The sequence below is a fragment of the Montipora capricornis genome, chromosome 5 (genome assembly GCF_036669925.1).
Source record: "Montipora capricornis isolate CH-2021 chromosome 5, ASM3666992v2, whole genome shotgun sequence".
NCBI lineage: Eukaryota > Metazoa > Cnidaria > Anthozoa > Scleractinia > Acroporidae > Montipora > Montipora capricornis.
Window position 1 is genome coordinate 5,836,151 of NC_090887.1, and position 11,243 is coordinate 5,847,393.

General features: G+C 39.9%; 2 protein-coding genes across 2 annotated transcripts; one reads left to right on the plus strand and one right to left on the minus strand.

Annotated features, from left to right (window-relative positions):
• Nucleotides 1-2,063: 2,063 nt before the first annotated feature.
• Nucleotides 2,064-5,855, minus strand: LOC138048782 (uncharacterized). Its single transcript, XM_068894901.1, has 2 exons — nucleotides 5,567-5,855; nucleotides 2,064-3,797 (listed from the first exon to the last, which is right to left on the minus strand). The coding sequence occupies exons 1-2, from the start codon at nucleotides 5,640-5,642 to the stop codon at nucleotides 2,539-2,541; spliced, it is 1,335 nt and encodes a 444-aa protein (XP_068751002.1). The 5' UTR covers nucleotides 5,643-5,855; the 3' UTR covers nucleotides 2,064-2,538.
• A 3,772-nt stretch (nucleotides 5,856-9,627) lies between these two features.
• LOC138049259 (melatonin receptor type 1B-B-like) lies at nucleotides 9,628-11,013 on the plus strand. Its single transcript, XM_068895455.1, has one exon. It carries the CDS (start codon nucleotides 9,753-9,755, stop codon nucleotides 10,914-10,916), a length of 1,164 nt encoding a protein of 387 aa, XP_068751556.1. The 5' UTR covers nucleotides 9,628-9,752; the 3' UTR covers nucleotides 10,917-11,013.
• Nucleotides 11,014-11,243: the final 230 nt, after the last annotated feature.

Genomic DNA, 11,243 nt, shown 5'->3' on the forward strand with positions numbered 1-11,243 from the left:
TCATCTTTCTCCTTTGGGCGGAAACGTATTCTTAAGTGTAATTTTAAAACCCGAAAACTGTCTATCCACCTTCCTATCTTTTATAGGACTGCCTTGGTGCCTGGTCGGCTTTTGAAATGAATCCGGCAAGGAGGTGGTGAATCAAGTGATCTGGAACAATAAAAATATAACTGTTCAAAATTTATTGCTCTTCGACAAACATCTTTTTTTCGAAAAGGATAATTACATTTGGCGATTTTTCATCGGGCGTGGGTGTCTGTTTAAGAGGGCTTAATGATGTTAAACGCGAACCTGTCTCCATTAGATATTTTCAAAATATAATATAATACATCATATCATATCATATCATATATCTTCCTTTGCCCTCGGATTTTAGAGTAGCTTGGTGTAGCTAATATCTCCGAGCATTTACCCTCCCAACCATGATACACCACAGAAGACAGACCACAACACCGGGAACTACATGCCCTACTCTTTGCGACAAGTGTGTGGGTTCTTTTACGTCCCACAGGATTATGAACATTGAAGGGTTATGAGACGGGACCTCCGGCTTATCGTCCTTATCCGAGAAGACTAGAGAGTCTAACCATTTGCAGATGTAATTACAAAGGCAGCACTTTCTCCTCAGTTATTTAAAGACCCTGCATGAATGTTGGTCCCGGCCGGAGTTGAACTCACGACCTCCCGCGTGACAGCCCGGTGCTCAACCAACTGAGCCACATTAAACAGTATAGTTGACGCAATTCCTCGTGAATGGAGGCAGATCAGCTGGCAAGCTACACTGAATCTCCAGATAAATGTTAGCTATATAATTTACTTAAGGATGGAAAATTCTGAGGCGGCTTTTTCTAAGATCTCATCTACTGATCACTTTACAATTTTATTTAGGAACAAAAAAAGGTAGTATATTCCCTACCGTTTTTGGTTACAATAGAAACAAAATTCCGTGAATTCAGTATAAATTATTGAATAATATAGTATTTACAAAGGAAGAGTTGTTCAGGTGAAAAATGATTGCTTTGCCTATCCGCTCTGTTGCACTTTTTGTAAACGACATGTTGAATCCCTCGAATTTGATTTTGTGATGTGATAACTATTTTTTTGCCAATCTCTTTGTTCTTGGCTTTATGAGTGTAAGCTGGAGGTACATCCGTTTACATTGGTGGAAATCTTATTATGGTTATTTAATGTGGGCGAGGATTATAGGATTTTAATGAATCATCTGATATTAGTGGCTAAATTTTATGTCTACAAGCGTAAATTAACTAGTTTATACATCCGTCTATAGGAGTTTACAAAGCCAAGACTAAAGCTGTATACTGATCAAATGGCGAAAAAATTTGCGAGTAGGCGTAATAAGTTAGCCAAGGCATGGCAAAACATCCGTTTAAGAAGTGGAAGAAGCTAATTGTGGCATGTGCTTAGCGAGTGAGCGTCCTGCATTTCCCTCTGTGTGGTGTACTAAGCGTATTTTGTAGTCTCGGATTATGCAGTTTTCGATCGCATTTTTTCAGTTACTTGTAAGTGTTGCAATTTTATATTTTAGTTTAATGAAAAATAAATTAAAATAATTTTAAATTAAAACAAAAATCTGCCGCACGAAGACGAGATTGGACATGATAATTAATAAGCAAATGCTTACCAAAAATTGATTTTATGGCGTTTGAGGAAGTTTGGAGCAAACTGTTAAAAAAATGATCATTTTCTTTTAGGAGACCGGCGAAAAACCAACCTGTGTTTCGCTTGACTGTTCAAGCTTGCACAAATGATGGGCAATTAAGCTATCACCTCTGCTTTGCCTTCGTCATAATTCACACAAATTCGTTATTGGACTAACTGCTAGTTCCATTCTCTACGGAGCCCATTGAGTGCCATTAAATTACTCTACTAATTTCAAATCTCCTTCGAAGTTTTGCCTGCGTTCTGAGTTTTTTTCCCGACTTTTTTACTGCGTCCTCACTTTTTTCTCGACATTTTTAGAAGGCCGCTGACCCAACCTCGTTCCCAGGACCTTTTCCCTGGCTTAGGGGTGGGGCGAAAGGTCCTGGGAAAAGGTCCAGGGAAAAGGTCCTGGGAACGAGGTTGGCCGCTGACCCCTATTGAAAACAAAGATCCCCAAGACCAACCCTCGTCCCTAGGGCGCTTTTCCCTGGCTTTGGGCCCCACTCAAAGCCAGGGAAAAGCACCCTGGTGACGAGGTTGCCCTAAAACCCCTAAAACGAAGAAAGTAACCCAAAACCCTCAATTTGGATAACCCTTGGCCTAAAACCCAACTGTAGGGCTCAAGTCAGGCCTAGGGTTTTTTGGGTTATACTTTCTTCGTTTTCAAGTGTTAGGGTCTTAAGGGGCCTGAGGGATCTTTGTGTTCAAGACACTCTGGTAGTTAGGGGTGAGCGGCCTTCCGAAAAAGTCGAGAAAAACGTCGGGAAAAAAGTCAGGAAAAAATGTCTAAACGCGGGCAAAACTTCGGAGAGATTCGAAATTAAGAGAGCAATTTAATGGCACTTAATGGGCCCCGTAATCCTCAATTTCAGCCTTTCATTTTGAAAAGGTTTCCTCTAAGTAATTTAGTAGAATTTGCACTTTCATTATGTTAACTCCGACCCCAAAATGGGTTCCGTCAAAACTATGCACTCCTGTTGTCATATTGAACGTATCAAACACAGCAATGTTGTGTTCATTGCAGTATTTTGCTATATTCTCATTAAATGACGAAATCGCAAGGTTGCCTTGGTCACGGTGATAATTGATCGGTTTCAAAGGACCCGTTGAATGGGTAGATAACCATATAAGGTGTGGCCAACCATTTTTGGAAGTTGAAATCAAACGCACTGCAGGTTGAAGATATGATTGGACAACCGCTGTCGAGTTGAAGTTATTATGTATTCCAATTCCCATAAGAACCACAGAACCAACTTTGTTGAGATGTTTTTTGATTGTAAGATGTGCCAAGCTTGCAATTTCTACCCTGTACGCTTTTACGTAAGAGATTTGAAACCTCGCCCAGCGATTGCAAAAATTCGGATTGTCTATCACGTCACGCCAAGTCATGGCAGTATGAACGTGACATATGCTATCCACGAATTGGCTGTCACCTTTACATATGTCACGCATCTTGGGTGTAGTGTTAAATTTTAAAGCTCCGTAAAGAGGATCGTTGGTCAGAATTATAAGCATTGCAGAGAAAAGATGCCGAACAAGGGAGTCTCCTATAAATGTCAAGCTGCTAACTCGTTTGGAAATCGACTCACAAGCGGAAAATTGTGTGAAGTTTGTCACGCTGCAGCCATCACTCGGCAGCCACTGCGCTAACTCGGCAGAGATGAATGATTTGTAATTTGTACAGCTTGGGCAATCACAAAACTTTTCGCCATGACCACACCAACCAGTGTTGCTATGACAACAATAATTTTCACTCTCCGCGTCACACTGCGCTTGTACATCCAAAACAAATGGTCGGTTTTTGTTCCTGATTTTTCGGGGAAGTGGAAAAACAGGTCCACAACGGAGATCCCCGTGAAATAAACGCTTCGGCCAACCCTTTCTTTCGCGCAGCATGACATCTATCCTCTTTCGACTTTGTAAAGCTTCTTTGCTCACGTTTCGTTGCTTCCAGTGCCCTTGTGTCAGTGTTGTAAGCGCGCCCCTGCAGCGTGAGTTAAGGGATTGGGGACGAGGGTGATCAAAGGTGGCTCTGAGTTCATGCCTCATGTAGCAGGAAAAATAGTACACGTATAGCAATGCCAAAATGAAGAGACAAGCTGTGCAACTTTGTCGACAAAAACACCAGGGCTCTCCTAAAAAAGACAAAAAAAATAATCAAGAATAAACTGTAATGGTGTCAAATTTATTGAGCGTGGAAGCTCAGAGACGCATTAGTTAGTCAAACTCATTTCCCTTACAATAGTTGAACACCAAGACTCACTTCGAAACCGAGACAAACAGCAACTTGGAAATGTCCCATTGTACAACATGAACAAAATGGAAGAATCGCAAAATACTTAGGATTGCTCAACCTTTATAGTTTGAAGTGACCTTTGTCGTTGCCATGAACGTCGTAGTGATCAGGCCGGGCAGGCCTTCAGAATTCCGGCAAGTCCAGCGCCATAACTACTAGAGTACACTTCCTCTCTTCACTTCGATTACGAAGTCTCTATTATCCAATCGTTCACATATGTGCAATATATTCACTGCCACAAATCTGAATTTTAGTAGTTCTTATCACACATGAGGCTATGCACTGTTGACTGTTAAATAATTCCGGCCATTTCGAATCTTGTCTCACCATTTATAAAACTAATTAGCTCACTCAACCATTGAGATAGTGAAGTGCAAAAAATTCGTTAAAACGGAATATAGCGTGCACGACCAAATTTCCCACTTTTACGCCAGCTGTTGCATAATTTCCAAGTGCTTAGCAAGAAGCACCATTCATTTTTTATTATTTCAAAATTGTTTTGTTTGCTGTAATTGGCAAGGTTTGTACGCGATCGATTAGTTCAAGGTAAAAGTGAAATAAATTCGGTAAAAATTTTTGGTAATTAAACCCTCCGGTTTCAGAATCTGTAACACTTGAATATTTGTTGTTTTCACGAACAGCTGAGATTTTCCTTCTGTCCGGTGATCTCTACGATTACCTAAAGTAACCCACCATTTTAATAACGGACCTTCTCATGTTTACATATAAACTAATGTCCTCTGCTGGCTGATGACAATTGACAAAAAAGTTTTGAAGCAGGGGCAGTCAGTCGAGACGGGACGAGAAAATCATGGGCAAAATCGGGACTGGCGTTCACTAAAACCCCAGTCCCGCGGGATTTTGCCCATGATTTTCTCGTCCCGTCTCGAATGACTGCCACTGAGTCTCCGAGCCAACTAGAAATGTGACGTTTGACAATTCTTTGGCCGGTGCGTTTTTTTCCTGCTTAGTCCTACGTTCAAACTATTTGTAAGTCTTAAAATGGAAACAATAAAACTTGAAACAATCATGTAATTTAAACAGAGCTGGTACAAAATCGGTTTAAAATGTATTTTTAGTGTTAATTAAATTATCATTTTCTGTGTTAGATAGCTGTTAGAGGACTCAGAGATATTTTAAAATTAACTCCTTTCTGGAATTGAACAATTTTTTTGTGAATTCCGAGCTCTGTTATTCATTTAAGACATTATTCAGCGTATTTCAAATTTCAGCTAGCACTTACCTTCAACGTTCGGCGATTTCCGAACAGACATAAGCAATACCGTGGCAACATAGGATTTATCGGCAAGTTTTCATCAAGGTAGATGAACTCAAGTCACCTGTAGTGATCTTGATTTTCGCGTTTCAATCACAGGTTACTTATTTTATGTTATATTAGGTAAAATCAAGTGAAGTGTAAAATCTTCGAGTATCTTCTCTTTTACGATCATTTACCATTGAAGTAACGGACATCTCAAATTCCTCGCCACGTTGATCGCAATTTAGACATTTCCATTTAATGGCTACTTAGCGAGAAATTCCTCAACGCCTATAGTTCGCGGAGTTCTATTGACGATCAATGACAGCCAATGACCCCGTTTCACTGACCTGTCGAAAGCCCTTTGTGTCTTGTTTCAACCGGACGTAGAATCGCAGGTTCAATGTCCCTACCCTTCAAGTACATCTTTGCATTTCTCAAATTGAAAACGGCGACATTGAGTCAATTCGACACACCCTCCTTCTATCGAAGAAACGGAAATGCAGTGCGGTTATTTATCGTCGAGTCTTGATCGCTTTCAAAGTCATTTCACTGGTATTAACAATTGCTATAGTTTGATCAGTCTCGCGTTAAAGTCAGAAAACATTCTTAAATATTTGATCGATTAAGGTTCCCAAGCATGATGACAAACCACGCTTTCTGGCTTCTCTTAGAATTAATAATAGTCGTCGCACATCCATTTCCTATTTTAACTCATTACGCCAGACAATTTATCACTTCATGTCCTGGTTTATATTTAAAACAAACTACGGCTCTATACTTAATTAAACCAATGGTATTACGCCGTTACCACTAAACAAGCTCATCACGTCGATTCGCCTGAGAACCATGAGAGCACATATTGCTGTATGATCAATTGTTTAACACCGTGCATGCAACGACGACCGCTCGTCGGTTAACTCCTCATACAGACAGAAATAGGCTCTAAGTTTTTCCTTTTTTTTTTTGAAAACCTTTCTTGTATAGGTTCTGGCCGAAATTAACAAAACTTTTAACATCATACCAAGAAGATACCCAGGATGAATGTGACTTCAAAACGTCTTTCTTTTGAATTACCCATTTGTGGTTTTTTTTTTTGTTTTTGCGAGTAGTATGAATACAGATAAAAGAAATGCAAAACCGCAGTCTTTCAGAACAATTAACTCAAATACTTAGCCGGGACGTTTTTTTTCCTATTTCATGCAGTGGTTCATTGAAGAACAACTCACTTTGTAATCGAACTTAGTACCCTACACAACTTTAAGAACATGTTAAGAACGTTTTCAGACTCAAATCGCAAAATACTGAATAAATAAGAAAGTCCAGCCTCAGCAGCCAAATTAGACGTTCTAATAAAGAAAAGAGAGAGTGTAGCTCTTCTTCATCTTCTGAGCCTTCGGCTCGTGGATCCACAACAACTTTGGCAATGTTATGAAGTATTTTTAATTTTGAAAGAAATTACTTCGAGTAATAGAGGGACAACAATCTTGAGGAGTAAATTACATGTTGAAAAAAGAGAAGACATACATATTGATTGTCCAGTCCGCTTTTCGACGAATTGAAGAAAATGGATGTAAATCCCTTGTGCATTACCACTGGTTAGATCATGTTTTGATCATCTCCGCAGACGACGAATTTTATCCAACTTTGAAATTATACCTGCCCTATAGAAAATAGGATGTAAAAAGGTGTTTAATATATAGCGAAAAAGTAGCGGGTAACGGTGCGGAGCCTGCTAGTTGGGCAATCATCGCGTGCATTAGTTGACAGCTCTATTTTTGATGCAGGCTTTTCTTGCAGTAGTATTTTAGCTCAGTGCTGAGGTACATTGCTTTTGAGTTCATAGCAAACTTCTCGTAGAAAAGCTCCATTTGTGACATAACTATGTTTCGGCTCTCTTCAGCAAGTAAAACGATTCAGTCTGTGTGAAGTCGACAGAAACGGAGACAGCCGTCATTGAATTTAACTGGAAAGACCATTAAAGCGAAAGAAAGTCTATCTTTAGGCTATCTGACCGACGAATGAAAAGCTAATCGAACATAAGTAATATGGGAAAACTCAGGGGCACCCAACGAATCTGTTCCCCAGAGGAATCTTGCTGGCTGGCAAAAATACAGGTGTTTCGATGAGCTGGCTGGGAAATTTTGTTATTGATAGAGGTTTTGCCTGGGAATTACTGACTTTTTCTAGCATTTCAACCCGAGCTGGCTGTAGAAACTCTGAATTCTGAGGACGACTAAAAAAAAAAAAAAGAGAACCCCTTCCCTCTCCCAGAGAATAGTCACAAACATACGACGGCTGGTCAGAGTGATTGCGCTTGCGGAAAAAACCTGTTTTGTCCCGGTTTTGTCGCTTTTGTTCGGTCGTTTTGGATCGAGGGATTTGAAAGCGCGCAGAATTCCTGGCTGATCAGTTGGCTGCGAAACCAACCAATTTTATCTAGCTGGCTGGGAAATTTCTTGTGTGTCTTGCTGGGAAAAAGGAACAAATAATGTTTTCCCAGCAACACTGAAAAACACCTGAAAATGCCTCAATAACATTTATTTTCATTAACTGGGGTAGAATAATACATTTTACAACAAATTGGTCGTTGGGTGCCCCCGAAAACTCATGATCATCTATTAAAGCTGGTGGCTGAAGTAAGTGAGACAAGTGAATGAAAACAAAACAGCAGGTAACATAATTACGGTTTTTGAATGGTCAATCTCCAACTGAAAGCTTTTTGGCGTTCCATTGGCCGTAAATATACAGAAGAACGATTTCTTAAATGAACCTGGAAATGAGTTGGACTGAAGGGATGCCAAACGAGGCGGTTTATACTTTATATTCTTATTCGTGATAAAGATGACAGGCGTCTATTTTTGTCTCGCCCCAATTTTCGCGCGGCCAAAACTTCGAATTCAATGAACGCTGGCTAGACGAGAAAAAAAGACGCAAGAATTTAATTGAGTTCAAGAGCAGGATAGAATTCCCTTAGGGATTTTCAAATGAAGTGTAAAGAACTGGTGGCAAATTTTATCCCAAAATGTTTAAAATCGTGTAGAGAACACTGAAAAAGTTGCGAAATATCATGATGATCGAAGTGACAGGCTAAGAATCAAATTATATGGAAAGGCTAACAGCAGGTGGAGGTAAATATAATGATTGGTGATAGACCACTTTGCAGTTGTAGATAAGTTACCTGGCCTAAGAATGGAAGCGAGGCTGCCGGTGACCCAGTTTTGATACAAACCTTCGTGCTTTTGTAATGTTAATATGGACTAATTAGAATTACAACAACACAATTTACATGAGAAAAGCAGTGGCAGTGTGGGCTGTATCAATACTGGTACAAGGTCACCTGCAGCCTCGCGGCTATTCATAGGCAAGATCGCTAAGAAAACAACTGTAAAATGGCCTATTGAGACCTTATTGTAGTGTGAAACTCTAATCATGAAATGGAAAAACGGGTGTCACTAGCTATATAAAGCTTCCAACGAAACCAGGGTGATTTGTTAGGGAGATAGGATAGCACAGTGGTGAGAGAACCCGTGTTGAGTCTGCTGGTTCAATGCTCTACTTTGTTTCGAGACGTTTTTCTTCCGGTACTCCGGTTTTCCCCTATCATCAAAAAAATCAACTTACGATTTGAAATAAGTTGATTTTCATTTCTGTAGAGTGTCGCTAATTAGCCCCCCCACCCCCAGCGCCTAAACACAGTTGACACTTAAATAAAGTTCATTATCATCTCTCCATCATAATCCGGAGTATTACGACAAACTTGCAGCCGAGAGTAGACTTGCAGTACGTTGCTTGGAAGGAACCGCGCTTTATTTTGGAGGCTTGGCATTGATGGACTCGAACTAAAACAAAAGCAATGTTTGTTTTAATTTATGAAAGCTTTCTTCCACTCAGTTTGTTTTGAAAGAACATTCTTCAATCACCAAGGTTGAAATTCCGTGGTCAAGTCAAAAGAGTGGAATCAAAATTGTTTAAGCGAAAATCTGTGTCGAGAAAGCAGAAGTTGTGTGAACAAATGAGGAACTCAGAATAATTTTAAAGTGAAAACGGCGTGATATACAAACAATGCAAAAAAGGATTAGAATGTCTAAGTTCTAATGGTCGGATTTAAGAAACCGCAAAATGCTTTTAAAGATTGTTTAAAATGGAATGTGATTTCCTCTAATCGGAGGATGAACTCAACGCCATGCACAGAGAAGAAGAAAGAACATACGTATGTAGGTGGTCTTTTTTAATAAAAACTGGACCATAGATGAAACACTTACGGCCACCAGTGCAAAAGTTTGATCATGTAGACGTGTTAATACAAACCGGACATTTATTTACAAACCAAACAGATCAACGTTAAATTTGCAACACAAAGGAAACAGAAGAAACTCGTGTCATGATTGGCCAAACGTTTACTTTGGGCGATAAAAAACAAGCCTCTTAGCCTTTTTATTACAACCATAGAGTACAGAGAACAGCGGCGCGAATAATGATGTGAAATCGAGGTCGACTTTATAACACGACAAGAGGTAGTGAATTGAAAACGTGATGTCTGATAAGTATACAGCATTGAACACGGATCGAAGTATCGGCATTATAATCGTAGAAGTTGCGGTATGTTCAGTAATTGGAGTTCTGGGGCTGTTTGGTAATGTGCTGGTTTCCTTAGTGGTTGTTCGATGTCCAAAACTTCGAACCTCAACAAACGTGTTCATTGTTGGGCTCGCAGTATGCGATATCTTTACATTATCGATTTGCGCACCCATATCGTCGGCTATCCTGATATCAGATGGATGGATAAGTAACTCCAAATTTCTGTGTAATCTCCAAGGATTTGTCTTTCAGACGCTTGCCTCAATATCAATAGCGACTTTAACTCTTACAGCCATCAACCGATTTGTTCGAGTGGTGAGACCTGCGGTATACAAGCGGCTTTTTACCAAAAGAAACTCACTTCTTCTTATTTGTGTTATTTGGTTTTCTGTTCTTGGTTTGTACGTGAGTTTACTTGTAACGAAGTCAACGCATGTGCGATACGAGCCAAACTATGCTTCGTGTCTCATCGCACATGCCCTTGTTCAAACTTTACTCGAGTTTGCATTTTTTGTTTTATCCTTTATTGTGATTATATTTTGCTATACGCTTGTTTTTAAAACCATTAGAAGGCATCAACTTTCTTTGACGTTCCCCGGCATAACCGAGAATCTTAATGTTTCATTAGAAGAAATCAAGATTTCCAAGGTTTTGTTGACAACATTTCTTGGGTTTGGCATCTGTTGGGTACCAATTCTAATTATCATGACCACGGATCGTATAGCTCAGTCGCACACAACTCCGCCTCGCACAAGAACTCTGCTCTGTACTTATCTAAATTATCTTAGTGCAGCTCTAAACCCTTTCATATATGGAATCATGAATCGCTCCTTTAGAGCGGAATACCACAAGATTCTTCTCTGTCGCAAGAACTCAGTTGTTACACCAGACATCTCTGAAAAAAACATTTGGACATTAAGGAATGCAGCTCGAGCGTCCATAATATGGAAAAGATTCGTTTTTCCTGTCAGCAATGCAAGCGAAATCGCATGCTCACCGCATAAACAAAGGATCGACAACTCAGCCCAGCGCTGTGCGCGTTCATTATCTACTTCAACTTCTTGTAAAATGGTCCCGTTCTCGGATATTTTTCAAGACTCTTCTCAAGATATGAAGTAAACTTGTCTAATTTGCTAACTTTTTAAGTGAGAATGTGTAATAACCCAGGCTGTTGAAGAAAATTAAAATAATCCGGGATTAAATCGAGGCTATTTTGAGCTTTGGCCATACTTCAGAGTTACCCAACGTTCTTCACTCAAGCACAGACGCAGTACCACAATTTCTTGTGAAAGTCACCTCGCTAACTAGACTAAGGTCGCCCACAGGCGAGCCTGCTGATTGTCACGCCAGTCTTCTCGATTATCCATGCAAGATGTCAGTTTATCCTTAGAGATGACACAAGGATATTTCACCAGTAGATCCATATACGTTTTGATTGGTCTCCCC

Coding starts and splice junctions, on each gene's coding strand:
- LOC138049259 (XM_068895455.1), top strand. CDS start 9,753: ATGTCTGATAAGTATACAGCATTGAACACGGATCGAAGTATCGGCATT.
- LOC138048782 (XM_068894901.1), bottom strand. CDS start 5,642: ATGTACTTGAAGGGTAGGGACATTGAACCTGCGATTCTACGTCCGGTT. Junction 3,798..5,566: donor ACACAAAGGGCTTTCGACAG/GTCAGTGAAACG, acceptor TGTCTTTTTTAG/GAGAGCCCTGGTGTTTTTGT.